Source organism: Netta rufina (genome assembly GCF_964035555.1).
Source record: "Netta rufina genome assembly, chromosome: 1".
NCBI lineage: Eukaryota > Metazoa > Chordata > Aves > Anseriformes > Anatidae > Netta > Netta rufina.
Genome location: NC_140123.1, coordinates 140,473,558 through 140,500,573, shown reverse-complemented (window position 1 = coordinate 140,500,573; position 27,016 = coordinate 140,473,558). Strand labels below are relative to the sequence as shown.

Here is a 27,016-nt window from a genome sequence, read left to right as displayed (position 1 = left end):
CGGTATGGCACAGATCTTCATGAAAGAGCATTAGAAACCAGGTCCTAGATGCTCTCAGCACCAAAACAAGAACTGCTTCCACTCCTGAACAGAAAATAAAGATTTGGATACGTGGGTGTTCCTCGGTGAAAAACTAATTTAAATGCAGTATTAAATTATAATGAAAAAAATTAACATTACAGGCACTATTACTGAGAAAGATCAGCATGTTCTAAGACATCTCCTGCCTTTCCCTTTCTCCCCCTTCCCTTGCACCCCACCAGTCCTCTAAGGTCAGAATCACAACATTTGATAATGAGGTTTTAAAGTAATATATTCTTTACTTTTCTAAATAACACCCACAGCGCTGCAATCAGAATTCATTCCCCAAGAGGAAGAAGAACGAAGATTTGACTTAACGAATGTGAGAACAAACTTTCTTTTTGGCATAGCTTCCCCAGCAATTGGAAGGGACAGTCAGTATGTGGAAGTAAATGCACTGAAGGTGTCCTACTTGCTGCCTTCCAGTAATAGCACTTGAAGAAGAGGACATGCCAGGGAGAAGGCTCTTGAGTTAGCACCTCCGCTTGTTGAGAACTTCCAACAAGACATCAGTTTGTCAGCTGGAGTGTTCTGAGGCCAGAAAGGTCCTATGTAATGACGGCAACAACTACAGAGAGTTTGATGGGCATAACTGAATAAAACGAAATTAAGGCAACAGCTGGTGATGCTGGCAAGCATGCAAGAAAGCTGTGATCCCAACTGATGTTCTTAGAAATCCTTTTATGATTTAAACTTGAATTTCACAAGTAAAAGGTTTTAAAGAGCCATGAAAAGAATAAATGCAACAATGCTAAAAGAGTAAGAAATATTTTTATCTTGTCACTGCACAGAGCCTTTGAGGAGCAGCATCCCAAAGCCATTTTGAAGGCCACTGTTGGCCAGAGGTGGCAGGCACTGCTCTTGCCTCAGTTTAGCCTCAGATAACACGGAAAAGTTAGAGGGCCAAGGTCAGTCAAGTAACAACTGAGCTATCTTCCTGTGTGCTAAACAAAGACTAAACAAGATTATGTTTCCAGGTCTACTGACATTCTTGAAAAGGACATTTGTGGGTCTGCTCCTTTTTAAGGAGTAGTGAAGACCAAGACAACAAAGATCCAGACTCACAATTACCCATATGGTGTGACCACTTTTGCACGGCTTATATCAGCAGGGCATTTAAGCTCCACCAGGTTTCTCTATGTAGACAAGGCACCAGGAAAGTTAGAAGACAACACCTGACTACTGCATTCCCAAAGAAGAGATGAACTTCTGCAGCCCCCTCAGGGGAGTCAATGAAGCAATCACACCTCCTGGAAAAGCAGGAACATCCACGGAAACCCAACTTACAAATAACTAAAAGCAAATCCATTGTGTTACTTATTCTTTCTTTTCTCTATCTTTCACAAGAATTTTCATTCTTCACTTCATATTAGTTGAATAAAACAATGGAAAAGCAATATATTAAAATGGGCACTTGAATTGGTAGCAACAGGGCATGACATATTATATTTAACATTAACTATACCAGCAAAAAACTGTTATAGCATGCCTCTCTACACTAGTAGTCACTTACCAGAAGATTGAAGCCATGCTTAAACTTTTGGAAGCAGTCAACAAACTCATCTGGAGGTGGTGGTTTTGAACGGAGAGTCAGAACTCCCTCTGTTGAACAAATAAATTGAGATTTTTGTACATCCATTCATATTTTACACAATTTCCATAAATATTAAAGATATAATAAACATATAAAGACATAATTAATGAATTTATCAACGTACAAAATGCTGCAAAAACAGAACCACTACAGTGAGCATATTCTGCAGTCGCATCTCTAATCAGCCACTCTCCACTGATTTCAAGCAAATATTTTTAACAAATTTTTCTCTAAGAATATACTGCGTGGACTTTTTTTGTGCTTAAAGTGAAAGAAAATTACTAACTTCCAGGAAAAAACAACAAAAGCCATATTTGCTATCTACTTTGGTATCCTTAGAGAAACAGAACTGTGTTCAGTAAGAACTCCTACCTCCAGGTCCTTTCTTTTTACTTTTCTTAGTCTTCTTCCTCTTTGCAAGTTCAGCAAATGCTTCAGCAGCTTTTTGAAGTTTGGTAACAAAATATTCAATGTCATCCAAAATATGGTTCAGAATTTGCTACAAGAGAAAAATTACAGTTACTCTATTGAAACTGTAGCAGTAATATTCAAGAAATCAAAAGAACTATACTCTTAGAGACCAGCAGCTTCCTCTGTACAAAGTTGATGCTAGAAAACTGCATATTTTGATTCATTGTGTTCTTAACTTCACATACCTGTAAAATATTTTAGAGGGTTTTTTTTGTTTGTTTGTTTGTTTGTTTTGTTTTTCAAAACTCAAGGCAAGTAGAAGTTTTTAAAATATAAACATCAATATTATTAAATTCAGATTGGAATTACACAATTAACTCATACACTACATTTTCTCTCACAGCACGTGAAAAAAATTCTAATTATTTGTGTAGGACAGCATTTTCCTAAACCGTATAACTTCATAATCTCCTTTAGCACAAAGTATTAAACTATTTATTGAATGTGGTTTTACAGACGTAGTGCTCTTAGAAGAATTGTTTCCATAGAGCAAGCGGAGGAAAAAGAAGGAACCCCTGGGAAGCACGAATACAGCACTTCAGCAGGCCCCAACATGCTTCCCTCAAGACCCCCTGATGTTGCTGAGGGCAGCATCAGAGCAGAAGAGTAGAATATTACAACAAACAAGCAGATATTTGATATTGCATACTTCAGAGAACCTGTCCTATATTGTTGCTATGTGGCCATAAAGATTAGTTTATGCATGTGCATGGTACGTCTGTCTTCAGAAATTTGCTAATGTTCTACATACTGCACATGCCTAAGTTCCACAAAATTGATGGAATTAAAGTTTACCCTTACATAGTCTCTGAATTTAGTCTTCACAAAATTACTATTAATATTTCTAGTTTTTCACAGCAGAAAACTTAATATCTACCTATCCATCCATCCAACCATCCATCCATTTTAAGGAAAAAATACTAATAAAAAAGAACAATTGTCTATTCATTTAGAAGTCTACTGCACAAGCATAGGGTGTCCAGAATGCTTTCCTCTAGAACTGCATGTCCCGTCTGGAAAAAGTCTTCCCAAGACATAGGGCTGCAAAATTTCACAGACATTAAGCAACATCTCTTGTAGTAGCACTATCACTTACAACATCTCTGTCAATTCTGGCTGCTATCATCTCTGCCGTTTCTTCGTGGTCATGGTATTGTCTATGTTTTTCAACTGTGGAAAAGGGAAGAGGATAATAACACATCCATATATGCAGAATTAAAAAACAATACTTCCTAAATAGCTTATGCTTGAAACCATTCATTCTACAGTAAAAAATTAAAAATAAAAAAAAATGTACCATTCACTTTACAAGGACTCTATACAACCTGATGAACTTGTACTGTAATACCTGACCTTGACAAATCTAAATATTATAAATAAATATTATACTGTACATTGTATATTGAGTAAATAAATATTATATTGCTTTTGTTAACAAGAAAGATTTTAGTAAACACATTTTAGAAAAGATCCACATGAATGGAATAGAGGGATCTACAGGAACTCATATCACTGACAGAGCACTTGATAAACTACTGAAACTAACTTTTTTTTTCAAATGAGAAGTCAAACAAATGAACAAACTAGCCATTACTCAAGGTAGGTGTTATGCTGCAGATTAGAAGGTGAAAACATTCTTGACATTACATGTTTTTCTGAACATTTTGGTTTTCTTTACATAGTTGGTTTGCTTTGTTGAGTGATATAGCTTCATAAACCAAACATAATAAAGATGTCATGGTTAATGACTTCAGTTATAAAATTTTAGTATCTATTATTAAAAAACAAACGAAACAAAACAAAAAACAGCCCCCACCTTAACCAAGATTACTTCATTATTATAATGTCTGTTTTACAGAAGGAGCTTTATTGTTTCTAAAGATTTTTTTTTTCAAAGGAATCTGATCAAAATAAAAATGTTGCCATTAGAGATTAAAGAAAAAAATATATCAGAAATTCTACAGCATTCCTTGGTTAAGGTTTTAAGAACATGAACTACTTTAGTCATTAACATATAAATAAATAATGTTTATCTCCAGTCAGATTATAATCCAAGTGATTACATTTTTTAATTATCTGAAATGTCTGGCCTATGATTTCCCTATTACTAAATAGGGCATCATTAATTTACTAGAATTATGACAGTACTGATTAATGTGTGCGTTACTATGTTCACATAAAAGTCCAAGTTAAAATTCATAGCCTATACAACCATGTAACTAAACACAAGTAAATAGGTTTCTGAACAGAAATTCAGAGAAATGATAAGTAAATGACAAGTCAGATTATGACAGACAGCTCTTCCATAGATCAAGCAACAGTGGCTTGGGGTGTTTCAAACTGGACTGGGAGAATAATCCTGTCCGCTCTCAGCAAGGACAGAGGGGTGACCTAGTACAACCATTTCTCTATGTGCATTCAATTCCTGTAATCTTCATGAAAGTGTTCTTTGCGAATTATTTTTTGTTATTACCGAGGATCATAAACACCTACTGCTCAGAACAAGTGTTTATCACTGTGCTGTGCAGAAATACTCACACTCCCCCTGCTCAGTAGCCCATGCAGACCATGCTGCCACACGGCTTCTCACATCCACCTGGGTGATGGTCCCCGGTGGCACAGGGGCAGGTGCTCGCGGGGGTGGAGGGATGGTGCTGTCAGCATTGGATATCATCCTACAGGAAGAAAAGGATGCCCACAAGTGACACTTAAAGCAAAAACATTCTATTTTTTAGTGCTTCATCAGAGAAGGCTAGGAGGCTATATAAAGACCTATTCTGCTGTTGAACACACTATGGACTTACCAAATTAGCAGTACTCAAGACCATGGTGTGTAAATATATTAAACGTAATAGGAAACACACTTCATGATGGGGTTAGCAAAATATTCACCAATAAAACAAAACCTCTATCACCCTCCTGGCTCCCACACAAGACCACCCAAAAAACAGATCCTATGTCTGACAGCATTGTTCAAATGCTTCTTGAGCTCTGGCAGGCTCAGTGCCGTGACCACTGCCCTGGGGAGCCTGTTCCAGTGCCTGACCACCCTCTCAGTGCAGAACCTTTTCCTAACACCCAGCCTGACCCTCTCCAGTCCCAGCTCCATGCCGTTCCCTTGGGTCCTGTCGCTGTCCCCAGAGAGCAGAGTTCAGCGCCTGCCCCTCTGCTCCCCTCATGAGGAAGCTGCAGGCCACCATGAGGCCTCCCTTCAGCCTGCTCTGCTCTGGGCTGAGCAAACCAAGGGACCTCAGCCACTCCTCATATATCTTGTCCTCTAGACCCTTCACCATCTTCATAACCCGTATATTTGACCCAACTGTGGAACTGAGACATGGAATGTTATTCTCTGGCAACCTGCATTTATGTCAGATGTTCCAGTCACTAAGGTGGAATTGTGAAAGTTAATAGTCATGCTATAAATTGAAATAGCATGAGATAAGTATTAAATCAAGGCCTCTACATGTGATTTTGGAAGTATATTATCAACTAGCAAAAAAAGAACATGAAACAGCAGATAGACTTGGGGAGTTGGTGATTCTATATATTGCCAAGAAGTTAGATTTTTACCTCAGTGTTTCAAGTCTCTTCTTTTGTTTCCCACTTTTGCTGTCACTGATTGCACTTTCTATATCTTCATGAATAAAGCTAGCCTGAAGAGACAGAAGCAGAAATCATCAATATTCATCTAGACTAACGAGACATATGAAATAATTATTTCATCATACACTTTTTTTAAGGTATCCTTAGATTAGAGAATCCCTTATCATATCCCACTTAAAAATAAATAAATAAATCTGGGATAAATTATTTCATGCTAACGGAACAAAGAAACACACAATGCAATTGGCTGGGAATTGGTATTTTTGTAACTGTTCCAATCTCAAACATTATCATCAGATGAGTGTTTCATCTAGCTACCAAATTTGTCTGAATAGCTGTAATCATCCCAAGCCAACAATTATTGCATAAGTTACTTCATCCTCCACGTACATCATTTTTGTTTTTGTCGAGCACGTTAGTGAAGGACATAACCAAAACTACTATAGATAGCAGCAGCATAAGGATTAGGAAAATAACTGGTAGCATTACAGTCTCCTTTAAGAAGTAACAATAGCCTCCAATTTCTCTTTGGTTTCCTAAAAGATGAATTTTTCAGAACATTTCCTAATCTGTAGGTACCTACCTCCACCAGCAGCTCACAAGTGAAATTCTGATACATGTCTAAGGCATCATTTTAATAGATCTTGCATTAAATAGGTCACGGATTCTCATAGGATTTAGGATGCTCCACTACATGTCTTCAGCTGACAAACTAATTTCCTATCCAGGCTGTCAAAGCCCCAGTGTGTCCATGTATGGCTCACTCTACAAGGCCCACCTCTATCTTGGTCCCCTTATGAAGGAGAAGAAATTTCTTGAGAGGAACATGTAACTTCTGCCAGGACCAGAAAACTTCCTTGAATTTAGTGACTAAAGGGATTAACAGACTTCTCAGACTACAATGAACTGTACCCAAGATCTATCAATGTTAAAGAATGAATAGGAGAAAAACTTGAGGGGATAACAGAAGAATTTCACTAATCACACTATTGATATTTGTTATTTAACATTTTTTTATGAGAATATACAATGCCCGAAATATAATTTTATATTTTTGAATAAATTATTGTTGCAGAGGTTCCTGAGGTTCATGGTAACAGCTGATCAAAAGCAGTAAAAAGGCAGCATCTCAAGAAGAGCCAAGTCTTATGGGAAAGGAATAGAACCTCGGGTAAAGTCACAGACTCAAATAATGTTCCAGAAGTAAACGGGGATCCCAGACTTCAAGTCATGCTTATACGCTCTGTATTTTTATTTGTACACACTGGAAAAACTTCAAAAAATGAAAATCTGAAGGAAAGCAACCACCTCTACACCCTGGGAGGCCAAACAGACTTTAAAGAGGAGCCCTGCAGTATTTAGCAAACTACAAACTGAACTTCTCACAGAATCCCAATTTCCACTGAAATAACAAATTCTGTGAAACTAGAATTAACACAATTGGTCATCTTCAAACCTCTAGCACAGTAGCAATTTCCAAAAGGTTGTACAATGTGATTACCAATCTGCTGTTTAAAGACAATTATATATATTACTAAGAAGGAATTAAAAAAAAAAAAAAAAAAAAGAAGGAAAAAATGAAACCATGAAATTATTGACTAGAATTAAAAGAAATGCCAATTATCTAGAGTAACTAACACATCAAAATTTATAGTCCTGGAAATAAACAAGTATTGCTGAATGCATTAAAATATTTACTCTAAAAGCTTGGAAAAAAATATTATAATCTTGCTATACTACTTGCCCCTCTTGCAAGTAGTATTTTCCATTTTACTATCTCTCATGCAGGACAGAGATGCAGAGATTTGGAAACAGAGAGGAGGTTAATTGTTCATTGGCAAAAAGAGCAGAAAAATGGGAAAGATTAGGTAAGACTCCGAATGAGTTCTTTCCAGATTATAAAATATATTTGAGATAACTCAAACTATTTTATACCACTTTCTTCAGAAGCGTGAACACAAAACATATACACATTCCAAAGCTTTACTCATTTGCAAACCTAAATGTACAGCTACAGAGCCCAAGAATCAATATTTACAGTAACAACATATTTGCACATGCTCTAAAGATTCAGCTTACATATATAACTCACTCCTCTCTTACAAGACAAACCCTGCTGCATTTACTAACATAAAATAGTGCTCAAATCATAAATGCATTAACCTTGAAACATACTTGTAAGAATAAAAGAACACAATTATTTACTATGAATCCATTTATTTGATTTCATCCATTCTAATTGCTAATTCATGAAATTTCCCCCATTCAAATTAGTCACAGTAAATCTCCATTACCACCTTACCTTAATCTCATCACATTGGAAAAGATGCAAATCTGGCTTGTTTTGAGTTGGTTCTTTACATACTAATGCAAGAATTGAATTGTAATTGCATGCATTCATCACAGCTTGGCAATGCTGAATTGTGCTTAAAGGAAAATTCTCCAGTTCATTCTGCCAAAAGAAAGGGAAAAATATATATAAAAAAAAGCATTAAAAAAAAGCTACATGAGTTAAAAAGGGAAAGTGATAATAAGCTAATTAAAATACCAAACCTTACATACATCATTTTTCCCTTCTCTCTCCCTCTGAAAATGAGACTGCCACTCACAGATCTTACCTTTGATTCTAAGTCCACCAAACTGACAGCTTTGTCATCCACTTGAAGAATCATATCTTGAGTCCACACTTTGCCTTTGGCATCCAGCAATTTCAACTTCCTTATTCCATCATCTACTGTAATCATCGCCTCTTTTCGGTCCAGAACAAAGGTCGTTAAGTGCTAGTGAATGGTACAAACAATGAAGAAAAAATCTGTAACTCTCCCTATCAATAGGCAATGTCAGTGTTCAAATTGTCATGAAAGAGCAATACAAATAATTCCTGAATAGAATTGGCTTTGTTTATGACAGATCCCACCAATACGCTATAGGCAAGGTTGTTCAGTCTGTAATGTCATTTTAAGTTAAATGATTTTTGTAATTCACTATTTGTCATCCCCTGTCATTTCCTCACTACAGTACTGGTTACATTTGAAGGCAAATTCCAACATCTTCCACATATCATGGCTAGAATTGAATCTTGAGTATTTAATTAGTTTTATTGAGCATTGAAAACCTGTGTCAATTAGCAAGCTGAATTCAGAAGCACCAGCAGTAGCATCCCAGAAACAGCCTGCCAACATTCTTTCACCACCACCCTAACCTGGAGCATCCTCATCTTCTCCAGAACTGCCAGTTAGCACACTCATGGCAAACACAAAGGGCTTGCATCTGAATGAGATACCCTACAGACAGGCTAGTTGCTTGTTTTATGCAGATCACAGTAAAGATTTAGTATATGAACTATTTTTGCTCACCATCAATTTGGAACATTCTTCAGATTCCATTAAAGGTCTAGAAATTAAACAATACTTCACAGACATCACTTCAACTAGTTCCTCTGTCATTAAATTTTTGACAACTTCCCTTCAACATGTCAGACATGCAAGACAACCCATAAAGTTATTTAATTTAATCCAGGCATAACCCTAACTTCACTTTTTATTTTAAAGATCTGGATACACTCACTCAAGTTGAATCAATTTTAATATATGCCTGCATACCCACTTTATAAATAACTTAAAAGAATCAAGTGAGTTTTCTTCTGTTACAGGAAAAGAGCACATTTAGTAATGACAGACAGAAGAGTAGATACGAGCTGTATATAATCAAAGTGTTTTAAAAAGTGAAACAAACTCTACTGACTGCTCGTGCAGGAAGGCTTAGACTTCAAATACCAGTACTAATCTTTATGCCAGTAGAGTATGAGAATGGTTATGTAGAAACTGAAAACAGACAGATAATTAAAAGCAACATTAATGTTTCTTTGGAAGCTGATCATGGGATAGAAGCACTTCTGCATACAATTTCACAACTTACAGCTAAATTTAAAACCCAGCTAAAATGGACTTGAGAATATAAGGTTTTTGCAAGACTCATCTTAACCTATGACAGTGTTCTGATGGCAGTAGGAGAAAGTTTATGCCAAAGAAACTACGGAATGGGGCACTGCACCCAAAAGTGCCTAACAGATGATGTATAGGCACCCAGGCTTACTTTGCTGAACATTTTAAACATAGCTATTTCTGGAGAAGATATGACAGCAGCATACAGTATTCCTGAAAAGCAGTTTAAGACAAGAAGCAATGTATTTTGCATTTTTCACTGGGGATGAAACTGCAGGCAAAATGTACTTGTTAAACTGCTACACAACAGACTTAGTAAGGCTTTTAGGGCTTAGTACCCAGCTCTTTCTAAATATCCCAGCCCCTCTGTTGATTATAAGTGATCAAGATATTCATTTAAGACAGCAGTCAGTGTGCCTCTCCAACAGCACAGTGTTTTTCAGCTCTGCCTCATCCTTGCAACGAGACAGGTTCAGAGACAGGACGGCATAACACACTGAGCTGTGATCCCATTGAGAAGCTCTGTCCCTTTGCCAAACTACACACAACTTTGCTTACATTCTTCTACATAAAAATTCCAGCTTGTTATGGCAAAGATAGAGAATTTGATACATTTCAGTGTAATCTGTTCTGAAGTGACCTCAGGCTGGCAGGATATTTTGGAAGATTCATATGTCTTCAAGAATATTATCCTCAAAAATCACATAAGCAAAAATCACATAAGCAAAAATCACTGTGTGTAACCAAAAGCTGTAATTGGTACATTGCCTTGTCATACATCCTTGTCTCACCTCTACATGATACTGCGAAGTTTCGGATATGCTGCTGGCACTGTCCCGTGCATAATTCTTTCTTTGTTCTAAAGAGACGGAGAAAAGAAAGAATAATTATTCCTTCAAATTCTTATCATGCTGTGTTTTGGATACTTCTCAAAGATGCTTAAGACTAGCCATATATGTGAAAGTAGAAGGTGAGCTGCTCTTTATTTCTGTATTCAAAAGAAAAACCTTCATGCTTACATAGTTCAGCACAAGCATCGTACTTACATCCATGTTAAAAGCCAGTTTTCTTGTCTCATTGTCTCCGGATGGGAGGAGAGCTCTGATGGAAAACACTTGACTGGGAAGCCTGACTATTAAAATCACTGGCTTACCACTTTGGTAGCAACATGGTAACTAGGTTTGTTATAATTGTATGAATGCACCTGAAAGCAAAAGTGTTTTCTGATATAAACACATTTCTCATACTAAATCTGGAAAACAACAAAGTCACACACAAACAAGACCTGAGTCATTCCTTATCTCTTCCTAGAGTATTCAGTTTGTTGAATTACTAATGTAGAAAAATACATGGAAAACAGGGAAGGAAAAAAAAGCCAAAAGCTGCAGCAAAAAAAAATACAAATTAAATATCTCAGAACACAAATATTTTTCATCTGACAAACAAAATGCTGCAAAATCAGAAACATTGTTTGTCTTTAACTACATACAATAGATTAATATCAAACCAGGGGAAAAGGGAAGGGAAAATGCAAGATGAGGACACAACACACACCCACACCACAAAATAATGAATTAAGATGAATGCTGAAAAACAAACAAACAAACAAAAACTTTTCAACTTTATTAGAAAAAAAGATGAATGAAACATTTGTAGGGTTTGTCCATTTTTTACCTCCATAACCACTAAAGTGCCCAATCCAAAACACTGCAACTTTTGTCTAAAAAGTCACTAGGAGACTTCTTCAAAAGAAGTACAAGGAAATTCTGCATTTAAAAACAAAACAAAACAAAACAAAACAAAACAAAACACATTTCTGATCTTCAAGTAAAATAGGCAGTTTGATTGTGTTTGGAATAAAATATATGTAACTGAAGTTACATTCATTTCATCACACCCATTTAGAGTAGCTGGGGCAAAAATAAGAGTGTGTGATTCTGTCACCACGAGAGATAAGTTCCTTTTTGCAAAATTAAAAATGCTACCTACTACCAAACACATGATCTGTGACGTACAGAGACCTGTAGTGAGGATGCCATAAAAGCAACACTGCAAAAAGCTTGTCTGTGACCTGGATTCCTTCACACAGGAATTTCAGGTATTGACAAGGAAAGAAGTGCAGATGTAATGTCTGGAAGGATTTTGTCACCTTTTAGAATCACACCCATTACCTCTCCAATCCTCAATGAATTTCATGAAAGATAACACAGCTTTTGAAACCCCTCCCTGGCTTGATGGGCCCCTTCCTCAATGACAAACACTGCTCATACAGAAGAGCTATCCTGCTCCCTTATCACAGCTACTCAGCTTGGTTTAGCAAGAGGAGTCCACAATGCAAACACCAAATTGAAGAATGCCATGGATTATCAGAATTTTTAATTAGGTGTGTGAATTGTTAAAAAACAGATGTCTTAATTTCATCACCCCATATCTGAAATCCCAGCACAGAGGACCTGCACTGATTCCAATTGTAACTAATATTTCTGCTTTTGCAGCATGTTATTTAAGGCATCTTGTTTGGTTGTTATGCTTTTAAGGATAACAGACACACACATGCACATCCCAAAAAAAAACAGTCAGTGAAGCAGTACTGTCTGACTTGCTACCTTTCTTTTTTTGTTTGGATGATGATCTGAAGAAGTAAAGTCCATCTGTTCCTAACAAAACAAGGGAATTAAAAAAAATAGTATCTAGTTTAACTCAATAGAATGTTTTGCATCTCCAAGGGGATCAGTTAACAACCCTCTTTAATGGACTGTAAGTGATAGTCAAACACTGTCTAGTAAGAAAGAAAATACCCTTTAAAAAAGTTTCAATTAACAACACATCAAATATTCAACTTTGATTATTATTACTATTATTAGGTGAAAAAAGAGCATTATTTCTAATGATATCAAATTACACAAGGATACAAAATCTTACAACCACTGTAAGGATTAAAAATATTGCAAACAATAACAGTTGGAGTGTTTTTAAATAAAGACATCCTGGTGTAAGTAAAGGCTCCAAATAAATTAAAAAACAGAGAATGACTTTTGCAAGAGATTCCTTGCTCTGATTCATAGAAATTTTGTTTTGCATTAGGATATCCAAGAACACTTGGAGCACTGATTAACACATCCTCTTCCACAGAACAGCACAGCACTCGCAATGGACAAGATGGCAAGGTTTTTAACACACTATGTCACGGTGAGAATAATAGTGTTTGTATTAAGAAAGAGAGCTTTCTGATAATAAAAGCTATGACCACCTGTGTCTGAGAGCAAAGGAGACCCCCCGAAGTTCTGCGTTCTTAATTACAACAGGACAGTAACAAGAACTTCAACAGAACTTGAATTAGCAAAAGTCAGTCAGTGTCTGTGTTAACAAATAAAAAGTATACTAACCACAACTGACAGTCTACTTTGAGTTCAGCAACAGCTCCTATTTACCCGTTTCTATTTTAAACACACTTATGCTGGCAGAATGTTTATTAGAACCTGTTAGAGATGTGAGTTACCCTTTGATGTCCGTTCAACAAGCCTTTCTTCTAAAAACACAGCAACATGTCACTTACAGACTTTCAGACTCCAGAGCCCAGGAAAGCAGTGCAACCTAAACTCTAAGTAAAGCACGCAAACTAAACCTGAGGAGGCTTCCAAGTCTTGTTGCAGATACAAACCAACATGTACACACACACATACACAAGTGTGTGTGTGGGGAAACACCTCACAGGCACTTAATTGCTGTTCAGTGCTGCAACATTTTTCTAGCTTTGAATGAGGTAAAAACTAGCCTGTAGTAGCTGTGAATGCTGTCAACATTGACACAATGGAGGTGGAGGTAGATGTTATGGGTAACTCATCCATCCTGAATCATACACCCTTCAAAATACAACTTCTAATAAGTAACCTAGCATCAGTAAAATTCTTCAGTTGCTTCTAAAGAAGTTTTTCTTTAACCTTTGTTTAGAGGTTAAAAAACCTCTGCAAGTTCTCACCTTGCCCTCAGAAAGGAACTTATAACATGATATTCAAATGCTAATAACTCATCCCCTACTATTTAAAATAAGCATGACTAATTTTCATGAATTTGCTGACTTACTGAATGTACTGGGTCTGGCTGGAATGGAGTTAATTTTTCACAGCAGCTTGTGTGGTGCTGTGTTTTGGATTTGTGACTAAAATTGTGTTGATAACACACCTAGGTTTTACCTATTGCTGAGCAGCATTTGCACAGCATCAAGGATTTCTCCATTTTTCTCTCTGCCCCCAGCAAGTTGACTGATGGTCCAAAAGAGGCTGGGAGGGGGCACAAGTGACCCAAACTGACCAGAAGCCCATAGCATATAAAGTAATGCTCAGCAATAAACCCATGCTCAACAATAAAACTGAGGGGTAGTCTTTCCAAAGTATCTAATGCTCAGAGACTGGATGGACATTGATCTGCCTGTTGGAGGCTGGTATGTAGTATGTTATACAAAATGCCTTTGCATTGCTCTTTTTTATTTCATTTGTTTGTTTCTAGTTCTTTTTCCTCTCGTTTATCAAACTATCTTTATATTAATCCATGAGCTTTTTCCTTGCTTTTGCTCTTTCTATTCTCTCCTCAATCTCACTGTGCAGTGAGAGAGGGGTAGTGACGAAGCAACTCACTCAGGGTAAGTCCTTAGGTGCTGGCTGGGTTCAAGTCTTTACAGTGAAAAAAAAAATAAATGTTTTATATGTTCCATTTCACTCTCCTAATCCTCCCAATCAATCTCAGCCTCTCATGGGTCCCTTCAAGCATGAAGAGAATTATTGCAGTTAAAGTGATATTCTACAACAGAGGCTTTGAGATATGATGAATAAAACAATCACAACTTTTTTTCTTTTTTTCTTTTTTTTTCCTGTTTATTTTATTTATTACAGCTCTTACATCCAATATGTAAAACAGTGCAGCCTTCATAGCACAGTAAGTTCAAACTTAGCTGATGCACTGCACACAATTTATCTAAAATATTTTCCTCTGATAAAAGAAAGCATGAAAACAGAGATAAAAAGAATCACAACAGAAGACACCAAATTCTTAATCACAATTATATACAGCAAAAGCAACCTGGAGGAATCTGAGCAAAATAAAATCTCTCACAAGGCAAGCACAATAAACTTAAAAGCAGAACAGCTTTTCACTTATAGGCCCTGACTATAAGATCTACTAGTTACTAAGCTTTTCAAAGGAACACAAATATTGATCCACAGAAAGCAATATTCCTGCCTCTTTCTGATGTGGAGTGATGCTATGGCTCTTCTAGTCTTTGTGAACTTACTGCATTTACCAATCACCAGGGATGGACCACATTTATGGTTTTAAAAAGATGTGAAAGGGTGCTGACTTCATACTAAACTTGGAAGCAGCCACAGAAACACAAGATAACAAAAACAAATGAAAAAACTCTCAACGAAAGGCTTTTGGACAAGCCAAAAATACAATAGACAGTACCCTACACAGACTCATTATTGCCCTCATTACAACAAAACTTTGTGCTCTCCCTAGTTATTTCTGGCCATTTCATACTTTGGAAAGGTAACTACTCCATGGTTTCAGACAAAAATACCAGCTTTGCCCAAGGTCATTTGAGGCAGAGCTATGTACAGAACCTGACATACATAGAATCCTCTCACCCATTTTTCCACTGGAAGAGACTGCAGCTAAATGGCAAATCAGAAAGTTGCTTAATAAATCCTACCGCAGTCTGACTGTCATTGTCCAGTAGAAAGACCACAGAAAAATCACAGCAAGGTATCAGAAGGCTCTTCATTGAGAGGGTGGTGGACACTGGGACAGGCTCCCCACGGCAGTGGTCACAGCACTGAGCCTGCTGTATTTCAAGAAGCATTTGGACAACACTCTCAGACATAGGGTCTGGTTTTTGGGTGGTCCTGTGCAAAGCCAGGATTTGGATGTGATCCTTGTGGGTCCCTTCCACCTCGAGATATTCTGTGATTCTAAAACAAATCCGATTCTTTATCTAGGTAGATTATCTAGGTAGATTCTTTATCTAAGTAATTCTTTCCAAATATAAAAGTCCAGCGGCTGGGTCTTCGTGGATAACTCAAAGCACAAGTGGTGCTGGTTAGGGCTATGCTATGTTTAGGTACAAACAAATTTTCAGTGCCTAGAGCCTAGAACAGAAATGAAGAGTTCCTGTGCCAAGACTTCCCCCGATAATTGCATCAAAGATGTAATAAAAGTTATCAGCACTCCAGTTATGATAGTGCAAAGGAGGATAACAGTGAATCCTATCTTACCCTTCCATAGGGAAACTGGAAAATGTCTATATAGTATAAAAAGAGACAAAGCTCTGAAATTAGATAGCAATCCACATGGAGATGGATTAAGTGTCTCACAAACTACCCTACAAATCCTGATACAACTGTAAATTATTACCACACATTGACAAGCAGAAAACCACAATACTTAGTACTACTGTATATTTATGGTTGCATTGGACTGATTGCTGATATCCCTTTAAGAATATATTGCCGCAGCTGGAGAAAACTGAGACTCAGAGCAAAGTGCAGGAGTTGTGATCTACACCTCCAAGGAGAAAGGTCAAAACTTGATTTAAAAACAAATGTCAGTATCAGAGGAGTAAACACTATCACTTTCAGAAACTCTTGCTATCATTCTCCCTGATGGCTACATGCAGCTAGCTATCAGAGAAGGTGTATTGTTTAGAAGTCAATTGTTAGTTTAATTCATTTGAGTATCAAATAACACAAGAATGTTACACAGCTGGCTTATTTTAACAGACCCCTATTACACTACATTTCTTACTCTGAATGAGGTATTTGAGCAATACAAAGATACACATGCAATTTCATTGCTAGCACCTAATCACGGCCATGAGAATATAAACACAATATATAAAACACCTGGTCTTTTCTGATGCAGTTACTTTCATAAAATCTTCCAATTCTGTACTGAATAACAGTCCAACGATTTGGAGTGAAACACTAGCTTATGACTGCTGGGAAAGGGGGCTGCTCCGCAATTTGTCACTCACTGGCAAACTCCCAGTGCAGCACTGGCTATTGGATCCAACCGATGCTGCACATCTCCCTGTGTGCTGAACAGCAGAAGACAGATGGAGAAGCTAATGCTAGAACAACAGATGACAATACGAGCCAAAACCCATTTCAGATGGAGAGATGAGGAATTGAATAATGAAATAAAAACCCTAAGAATGTGTAGAGGGCATCCTTTCTCTTAGGTCAGGGAGACATTTATCATGCAAATAGAAAACATTTCATTTCAGGCAGGAAATGCGTCAAAACAGAGATTATTTGACACAGGAAAAGGCAGTTGCAAACAAGTTTTTTGCTATCAGGTAACCACATCAGAGATAGCAATGGCTGCAGTCTGTTTTTTAACCAAACTGTCTGTAACACAAATAAAACTCCAGCCTCTTTTCCCAATCAGCAGTGCAGTCAGCCTTCTTCCTGAAGACTGAAGGACTGAATAATCATGAATGACCTTACCAAAATAAGCACTGGGACTCAACAGTTAAGCTTCATGCCATGATGTATATATATACATATGTAGATAAGTAAATAGATAGATAGATAGATAGATAGATGTTTTAAGATCTTCACTGTGACTGGAAAAAATTGCATTCAAGATTTAGTGGTGACTTAGGAACTCAGGTACCATTTCTACCTGTTGATATCCATGGATAGGTGCACTTTAGTCCAAATAACATTCAGAAAATGACTTCCAGAAAAGGAAGTTTGTCATGAACAAAATTTGCTGCTAGCATTACATTGCCAGCTTTCATAAAACAAAACAAAACAAAACAAAAAAACACAATGTGGTCCATGTTAGTTCCACTAAAACTATTTAGATATCTATAAGTGAATCTATTAAATACATAGGCTTGAAGTATTTACATAACTGGTATAGTTGCATGAAGTATACATATACATAAAAAAAAATGAGAGCCTTCAATCTGCTCATAGTCTTTCAGTCTCAAGGGTCAAACAAAACACATACATTAGCTATTAATTATAAATTAATAATAAAATATTTTATATTTAACTGCTTCCCACAGAATGCACAATGGGACAGAATGCACAAAATTCCTAAGCATGACAAAGGAAAAAACATTGAAGACACATGACAGATGCAGCAGAATGGTAACATGATTCCTAAAAGTAATATATAAGTGCCTAGAATTTGAGGAAGGTTTTAGGTATTTTTCTTGTTTACTCCAGCTCATACAGTTGGTTATACTGACAGCCTAGTTTATGTATATAAAACTGAGCAGAAACAGTAAAATGTACAAACCCCTCTCTAAAGGTTGTGGAAATGTATCTTTACTTGAATCTCCAGGATAACTGAATCTTCTACTTCATTCAGTTTTTGTCAATTACTACTGCAATTTTTTGATCTATCTACTAGCAATGACAGTAAAACAAAATCAACAACTCATTTTATAGTAGCCACCTGTAACACAGTAGTTAAACAGTAAGTATTTTCAATTAATACTTGAATTAAATTATTTCAGAAGTAAAAGGCCGTTTACTGTTATATGTTTCAAATTTACTCACTTGTCCCCATATTCTACTTACATACAAATATTCCATGATGTTTGACATGAAAAACCTCATACAGGTATCATTTTAAAAGATTAAAGGACATGGCTAAAATACTTGCTACTACTGACACATCATTCAAAACATGCACTTTTGAAAAATGATTAGGATGATATAAAATGAAAATAGTGAAATGCATGCCAAAAAAATAATCTGCAGATGAAATAATCATCAGAATGTCTCTTGCTGGTTTGTTACCACCTACTCTTTCTGTCAGCACGCATAATTAGTATGTCGAGTGAACATACACAGGATGCAGAAATCACTGTTGAAAACTATCACTTTAGTAAGAATAAAATCACTTAATTCTTTTATTTTGTTAATACATACTGACAGATACATAATATACATACCTATAAACATATACATACACATTTCAGTTTTGTATACATACTATACAAAAGACATAAATAAAATATATACCAAGACATCACAATCAATGTTTAAATAACAATTCTAACATAGAAGTTCAGTGACTTTATGCCATCTTACCATAAAGAGCCTTTGCACTTGTTCTTGAATTCTGCTCCCTCTCTGCCTGACCAAATGTTGGTGAGCCATAGCCACTGGAAGGAAAAAACATTTCTGGTTAACTTCTGAATAGATATATTTGCTACAAAGACACAGGCATTGAATAAAACCCTTTCATTATGTAGGGCTATACACACCTACAACATTGCTAACAGAGGTAATGCTACTGGATACTGGTTCTGCATCATGAATATAATGAAGTGTATTTCTCTTAGGCTGGAAGCCTTTATGTGCTATTTTTTGTTGCATTAATACAACATCATGCACGGGGGGGTATGGTATACATATAAACACTACCATAAGGTAAGAGTAATTACTATGAAGGAATAATAATGAAGACTACGCCAAAGACTTAGTAGGATTTTGCCTTTTGCCTATGTACACAAGTGTTAATTGTTTTTAACAGTTTTATGTGGTTTTCATAAAAAATAAAAGGCATATCGCTGCCTACAACAAATTAAAAGACAATCCAACTTCCTTCTAGTGTAACAGCAATAATGATTCATATACAAACTCCTTGTAAAGGGACAACAATATAAGAAGCAGATGATAGCACAGATGCCCTGCTCCATACAGAAATACATGTTCTTTTGCATCAGATTAGGCCAGTTCTCATTAGTGGTGTGAATGAAGTCTAGTGCCATGCTTCTGACACAAGGAACATCCTCCTACCTCAGAAAAGGTAACACTTTCAAGGAAAGCAACAGTTTCTCAGTTCTGTTTACCAGGAAATGGTATTTTCTCACATATGGGAAGAGCAGCCTCATCTTTGATGCACAAAAATGCATTCACTCAGAGCTAGCCTTAAACAGCTCAGGCATACAAAGACCTCTCTGAGTCATGTATGAATTATATTGTGGCTACAGCAATTTATTTTTCTATGCCAGATGACTACATTCCTTAATACAACTTTACCCTTACACTGATAGAAAAATCAGTCAGATAATACCTATCAGTTTGGTAACATAGTTGGGAAGCTGTAACACTCTTTCACAGAAATTGCCTTTGTATTATTCCAATGAACTCTAATAATCATGGCTCCATCTGAAATGAAAGAGTAAGGAAAAAGCACAAAACTATTTTTTTGTCCATAGAAGGAAAATCAAAGGCATAACCTTACTTGATTTGAGGAGAATAACTTCCATATCCACCAGGAGGGGTGTTTGATATATGTCCATTCATTCTTACTGTCACTTACTGAAGGAAGTGATCTGCGAAAAGAAACAGCAGCAAATGAATTGAAGTCTCTAAAAAAGATGAAGGTTTAATACAGATGCAATACAAACCTAATGAAAAAGTTATGGCTGAAATGGGAAAGGAATTGCATCCACAAGCTCAATTGTTATTACTTGCATTGTGGCAATACCTTAAAGACCTATTACAGAACTTCCCCCAGTTGAAATTTGATAGGTTTTGCTCCAAATAATTTATAATTTGGTGAACTAAGCCATTAGAATAGTCTTTAGGAAAAACTTGTAAAATAAAAGGCTAACTAAGCAAAGAACATCTGCTGCAGAAGTGGACAAGATGTTTCAAATGGCAACTTTAATAATCAAGCATGCTTGAGTTTAAACCACAATTCAATTATTTGAAAGCAACTTTAGAAATGAATTTTTGATACATATTTCTTCTATAAAATGTATCAGCTGAATTTTTAGAAAAATGCATTATCAAAACAAAACACAATTGTTTACACAGGAGGAAACTTGCAAGGCTAGTTATTTTGGGACTGAAAAAAATATATATATATTTTTTAGCAGCATGTAATTTCCTGAAAGTTTAGTGTGCCAAATGAAGCTCTCATATAATAGCAATCCTGAGAAAGCTATGATGAAAGAGTTAAAAGAATTTGCCCCTTTATTATCATGCTATTGAAATTAAAATTGACTCTGGTAAACGATTTTCATATTACAATTAATAAATCACTATTTGAATTTACCATAAGCAAATATTCTTCCATATGTGTATATAAAGTACATATTTGATTAATTATCTAGAATCCAGAGTCATTAAATAGAAAAAACTATTTCAACTTAGAATAAACTATTTCAATTCCATAAAATATTCAAAAGTATGTCAGATAAAATTTGTATCCAACAGATGTTCCATTGACAAAAGTAAGCACAACCTGCTTTGTTGTACTAAAGCCATTTTACAAGCAGCTTATTTTCTGAATCACTGTCAGCCTACTGCTTAATTTAACTGTTCTCTTCCTGCTTTACAATGAAGCAGCAGCCAATTGATCTATAGTGCATACTGCACTTTGTATGTGTTATGCTCCCTTCCTTTTTCGTGCAGAAACACAAATCTAAAATGAATTCTGTCCTCAGCTCCAAAGCCTTCTGCTATTTCAAGACCTAAAAGCTGGGTTGAGTCTTCTGCACTCAGCAGAGTCATTTTTATATCTTTCTTACCCAAAATCTCTTACCTGAGATGCAGTTAGCAAAGCTAACTAGAACAGAGCTATATTGATTAGATGCCGACTGTCACCATGTGGAAGTGTGCTATTTCCCCTACTGCAAGCACATACTTTATAATCTTTTTCTTTTTCTTTTTTTTTTTTTTTCCTTTTAAATCTTTGATTGCTCCTTGCAAAAGATCTTTACTGACAGACGTGTATTTTACCTCCAGCTCTCCTGTGTATCACCAATAACATATCACATACCTAATTTGGTAGCATGTTTGGCTGCTCTTAGGCCACTTTTCACACAATGCAATACTTGACAGCTGTCTAAAACAAATCGCTTCCCATGCTGAGCACTGTTCAATTCATGAGCAATTACAATCTTTTGGAAGCATCCTAGAATTGACCCATGACTTGAAAGAACAGAAATATTCATTTATACAGCAGGATGTGCCAGGTCGTTGTGCGCTCCTTGTGCCATTCTAATACACACATGGACCACAGCCACTCACAACTGCTGTTCTCTAGATCACACTGTTATTAAGCTCTTTGACACTTCATATTCACTATTAATTCTTATCATCTGCAAACACTGCTCAATTTTGATACACTGATTAACAATTTACAGTAGGATTAGCTTCCTAAGAGTGAGTGGATCATAAAACTTTCACAAATTATGTCCATTATCTTTCAGTATCCCTCTTTTCATATACTTTCCACGCATACTTTTATTAAGATGACTCTTACTTTATTCTCTATACCCATTTACCACCTGTGATTTTTCAGATCACAAATTCCTCAACAATTCATTTTAAAGTTATCTGGAAACAAACAAACACATTTTTTAAAATCAAAATTATTTTGCTTCTCTGACATAATTTTTCTTCTTAATCAGCAACATTAGTTGCAACATAACAATTTGTTACTTTTACTCCACTTAAGTTTATGATAGTGGTGAAACATTTTAAGTAGAAGCAAAGTAATATCTTAAAAGTCAAAGCTTCAGTCTTTGAAATTAGCATAATGCACTGCAAGTTTTATAGCAACAATGACCTTGAACAGAAAATTTTCACATCAGAAGAAAATACCTTGATTAAATACTTGCTCGCTGTAAAGTGTAACACCACTTAGCATTAATACAAAAAGCTTTAAAACTGCATTTGGGATCAAGTGATGGTGCAAAACCGAAGTTAGAAGTTTTGTCTGCCTCAGGGAAAAAGCAAAGAGGGAGATGGGAAGGGAGAGGGAGATGTAGTCTTGTTATGCCAAGTAAGCACAAAATTTTTAGTGAGTTTTAGCTGATTTGCAAACAAAACACCATATTCTATTTGATTTGGGTAAAGCCAACAGTATTTCCAATCTCTTATGCCATTAGAGGAAATCAAATGCTTTTGAAACATCAAGATTACTACTTTGATGGCACAATTCCAGAGCCTACACAGTACTTCTCATAACATTGTTCAAGAAAGCTTCCGGAATGTGAATAAAATCTAACCCTTCACAGTCATTATTCATAATTAGTCCTCAGTAGTGATGATTCCACCAAAATTATCATGCTATTTCATCTCTCTCAGTCTAAATATTTCTGGAAAAAAAAAAAACATTTTAAGAAAACACTAAAATTTTCTTAGGTGCATAATGGAGACAAGGCAGACATAAAAGAATAACAAAGTGTAGTGCTTCACTTACTATGCACTTATACATCTTTCTTTGCTGTATTTTTCATCTCAAATACTCTTTCATCTCTTACAAACAGTCCCACAGAAAAAGTCAACCAGCGCACATTGCTAAACTTCTGTCGTCCAGGAGTCTATTAATAAACTCCACTTCCTCCTTAATCTTCCCTTTCACCTCAGCTCACCAGTTCACAGTAAAATATACTGGTGCCATAGATTTTAAGATAAACATAATTCAAAATTAACTGTACAATCCCTCTTTAAGTAGACCTGAAGTATCAACAGTTTACTTGTGAATATATCCAAGCACGGTCATACCTTTTTAAGAATCCTGAGAAGAAATAAAGCCTACTCTGAACAGTAAATATTTTATAACAGGAAAACTAAGCAAGAATTTAGGAAGAAAAAACTCATAAGAAAATAGGTAAAAATAACAATAAATAGCGAGATAAATGTTAAAATACTTATGTAGAAGTATATTAAAAAATACATAAAATCAATACCATGAGAAAAATAGTTTTAAATAGGAAATTCCTTAATGCAAAACAAAACAAAAAACAATCAATTTCTGGCAGGATCTGAGACTGAAGAAAAAGAATCCACCCAGGACTTCACCAGTGCCATCAGCTTTATTTTTGGCAGGACTCTAAGATACCAACATTAAGCAGCAACATAAATGACAAAGGTTTGTAAGTGACAAACCATTTCTGAGCAAAATATAACTTGGTTCTTCAGTTGACAGCTACTAGTGGGCTAACCTCAAATATGGCAGTACAGCAGTGGTATACAAGATGATTTCATTTGTCATAAATATTCATTAAAAATATGCCCAAATCCTAAAATACTCCTTACCTTCCCCACCTTACAGCACAGCATCCTAATGAAGGCAATATAATTTGTGTGCAAGAACAAGCTGATACATATACAACTCACACATCCTGACATTTAATTTCCTAGTAGGAGTTTGAAGGAAACAAAATCCCTCAATTTATTTTAAAAATCCCTTTTCTAGAAGGGCAGAACTATCTCATTATAGAAAATGAGATATACAAGACCCTGGTGCTCTTTCCACTCATCCTGAATCAATCGGTCTCACCAGTGATAGATCACAATATCAAATGGAAAATAAAATAAAATAAAATAAAATAAAATAAAATAAAATAAAATAAAATAAAATAAAATAAAATAAAATAAAATAAAATAATAAAGAAACAGCTGAGTGGTGTGGGGTTTTTAGACATTATGCAAGGAGCCGGGAGGGTTAAAGAGAGGAGGATGCGGGGGAAGGAAGAGGAAAGCCAAGAATGGCTGGAACAGTAATTATCTACCGATTAAGAAAATGTTATTAGTCACACGCCATTGTTACCACATGCCCCAAAAAACACACAGATTCTTCCTCAGCTAGATAACAGGCGCAGACTGTAACTCCAGCAAACAAAAGCAAGTGGACCATTACAAGGTAACCCTTATCTGTAACAGATCTGACATTGTATCAAAGTCAGAAAAGGACCCTGTCTCTCCAACCTTTCCCCTTAAAAAAAGAGGGGGGGAGGGAGCAATAAAAACAACAAAATATCAGATGAGTCCATACTATGCTGTAACTCACTATAGCTTCAATAAGAATGCCTAGCATTGCTATTCCGCAGCATTCAGTGCTGCTGTTCTTGCAAACTTGCTTGCTGTTTCATTTCTTATATTTCACATGCTGCTTCTTGATTCACCCTCTTCACCCACATGTGCCTTCCTTCAAACCCATGTTACTCCTACATGATAACTGGTACTTTTTAATCCCCTTGTACCTCTACACTAAGGTCACTTCTTCACTTATTCTTTGTGTACTTTTGTATCGGTGTCTTGGGCTCTTGTGTGTAACTTCTTCTTCTCTATCTTCACCACAACCACAGATTTTATGAATGGGAAAGTCCTGCTGGAAGTCACAGATGGTCTCAGATGAAATGTTGCCACTGCCCTCTACTTCAAGACTCGTTTCAGACAACAACCAAGAGCAAATATGCCTTCTGCACTCTGTTCAGCATCCTGCCTTTAGACAAACATCAAGATGCACACACATGCATTCAAGTAGGTATTGCTTCAGAAATGATCACTGGGGATTTTCCATCCTCTTCACATTGATATCAGAATTTCTCTGGCAGCAGGTTCAAAGTATAATGTTTTCCATTTCCTGTTAAGGGGACTAGAGCATTGAAAGAACAGTAAAAAGATGATGGTAAACATAACACACAAATTTGAAAGCTAGACCTGACAAGTGATGCAATTTCAAGACAAAAGACTTGGCCTTCTTTCACCATTGCTCTGGCTGTTGTCCCTTTTGCCTCTTTCAAGCCACTCTTTATTAATGATGGATGGGGAGGGAGGTTGAAGCTTTTTTCAGAAAGAACAGGTGCTTTGGTATACACCCATGTCTGAGCATCAGAACTTCAAGTAAACATGTTAAGTACAATAACCACAATAAATTCATTTTGAAAAAGTTGTTACTTTCAGGTCTTCTCCGAATCTAGACCAGTTGTCCAGCATGGCCATTGGCATTATGCTACATTATGTCTTACAAATCTACATTGAGTTGCATCCTGAGCTTAGATTTCAGCGCATTCCCAATCAGCCCTTCTGCTGGATGTAATGTAGCTAAATGGGTTTCCTGCTAAAGAAATGAGTGGACATTCCCCCCACCCTGAATTTTGGTCCTTACGGAAAGCTGAACAGATAGAATATTATCTGCCCACTGAGACCAGGGAACAGAGGGGTATGAGCATTTCAAGAATCTAGTGATGGTGACCTATGAATGACTATGGCTCTGGCCAGGAGGGAGATGACACCGTGTGACAGGAGACATAGCACCATGCAGGAGGGATTTATAAATGTATTCACCTCCACACAACAGGGCAGCAAGTGAGTTCAATCAACACTGATTTTTCAATTTGAAAAAAGTGCTTCGGTTATTATTCACACTTTCTGATATTTAATATTTTTCCCTCAGTCCTTCAGTAGGAGCATATTAAATTCATCAGGAGTATTCTTGTCAGCAGAATAGACAGGATAAATTTATTAAGAAAATTCTGAGACTTAATTATCAGTCAACATAGGAGACAGGATATGTTAATACAAGACAAGGCTACAGAGCAAGAATTGCTAGCTGAAAGAGAAGTTTTCTGCTGGGAAAACTAACAATATAGAAAGTGTCCCATAAATTTTCTTTTTGTTTTTATGGTATTTTACAGTGATTCATTGTTAAGAAAATATTCTGACAATATACTTAAGATAGGGATCTTCTATTTGGAGGAAGGAGAGACATGAAGCTAAAAAGCAAAAACTGAATGAATAAACTTCAGATAGATCCTGTTCACAGATTGAGCTCTTTGTATGGACACACTAATAGAGAACCTGCTTGAAAACAGGTTCTTATTCAGACATGGTAACCTATTTCCATTCGTTTCACTCAGGTCTGGGCCATGATTTATAATTACCCCTACTGAAAGAAAATAAAACAGTTTTACAGATACAAAAGCTTCATAGACTTAAAATCTCTGTTGTTACAAAGGAATGTTAATAAATATGCAAGCATTAAACCCATGACTAACTGATATTTTTAATTAGAGAATTAACCACCCCATCTAAAGCATGATAAGTATTAATTACTAAGGTCAGGATAATTATGCAGACCTTACAGAAAGCATCAGAGTGTTGGAAGACCAGTATCTTGTATAAAATAAAAGCCACACAACAAAACCCACCACATATACACACACACACCCCAAAATAAACAAAACAAAAAAGCAAAAACAACCAGAGATATAGAAGAACAGTCTAAAGGAAAGTGGCTATGGCATGTGAAGAAATTCATAGAAGGAGGTAGAAAAATGTAATTAAAATTTACCATAAAAACAAACAAAAAAAATCAATGCCAATGCTACGTCTAGCTCAAGTATATAAAGAGGACCAAAGAATAAGCTGTTTCAAGAGGCCACAGCTTTGAAGTGCCATTGGCACACTGCTCCAGAGTTTAATTCAATGCCTCATCCACTGCATCCAGGAGCCAGCATCCACCTGTGTGGGCTCACAGAAAGGAGGCTGGGAACACA

General features: G+C 36.2%; 1 protein-coding gene across 1 annotated transcript in view; it reads right to left on the bottom strand.

The window, feature by feature from the left end:
• EPS8 (EGFR pathway substrate 8, signaling adaptor) overlaps positions 1-27,016 on the bottom strand; it is a 92,968-nt gene that overhangs the window by 32,651 nt on the left and 33,301 nt on the right. The window contains exons 2-11 of the mRNA XM_084282557.1: positions 19,960-20,050; positions 18,801-18,874; positions 10,485-10,552; positions 8,368-8,529; positions 8,052-8,201; positions 5,717-5,799; positions 4,685-4,821; positions 3,243-3,316; positions 2,048-2,174; positions 1,595-1,683 (exon numbers count right to left, since the gene is read on the bottom strand). Coding sequence (XP_084138683.1) covers positions 1,595-1,683; positions 2,048-2,174; positions 3,243-3,316; positions 4,685-4,821; positions 5,717-5,799; positions 8,052-8,201; positions 8,368-8,529; positions 10,485-10,552; positions 18,801-18,874; positions 19,960-20,021 — 1,026 coding nt within the window. The 5' untranslated portion in view covers positions 20,022-20,050. The remainder of the gene's footprint in view (positions 1-1,594; positions 1,684-2,047; positions 2,175-3,242; positions 3,317-4,684; positions 4,822-5,716; positions 5,800-8,051; positions 8,202-8,367; positions 8,530-10,484; positions 10,553-18,800; positions 18,875-19,959; positions 20,051-27,016) is intronic.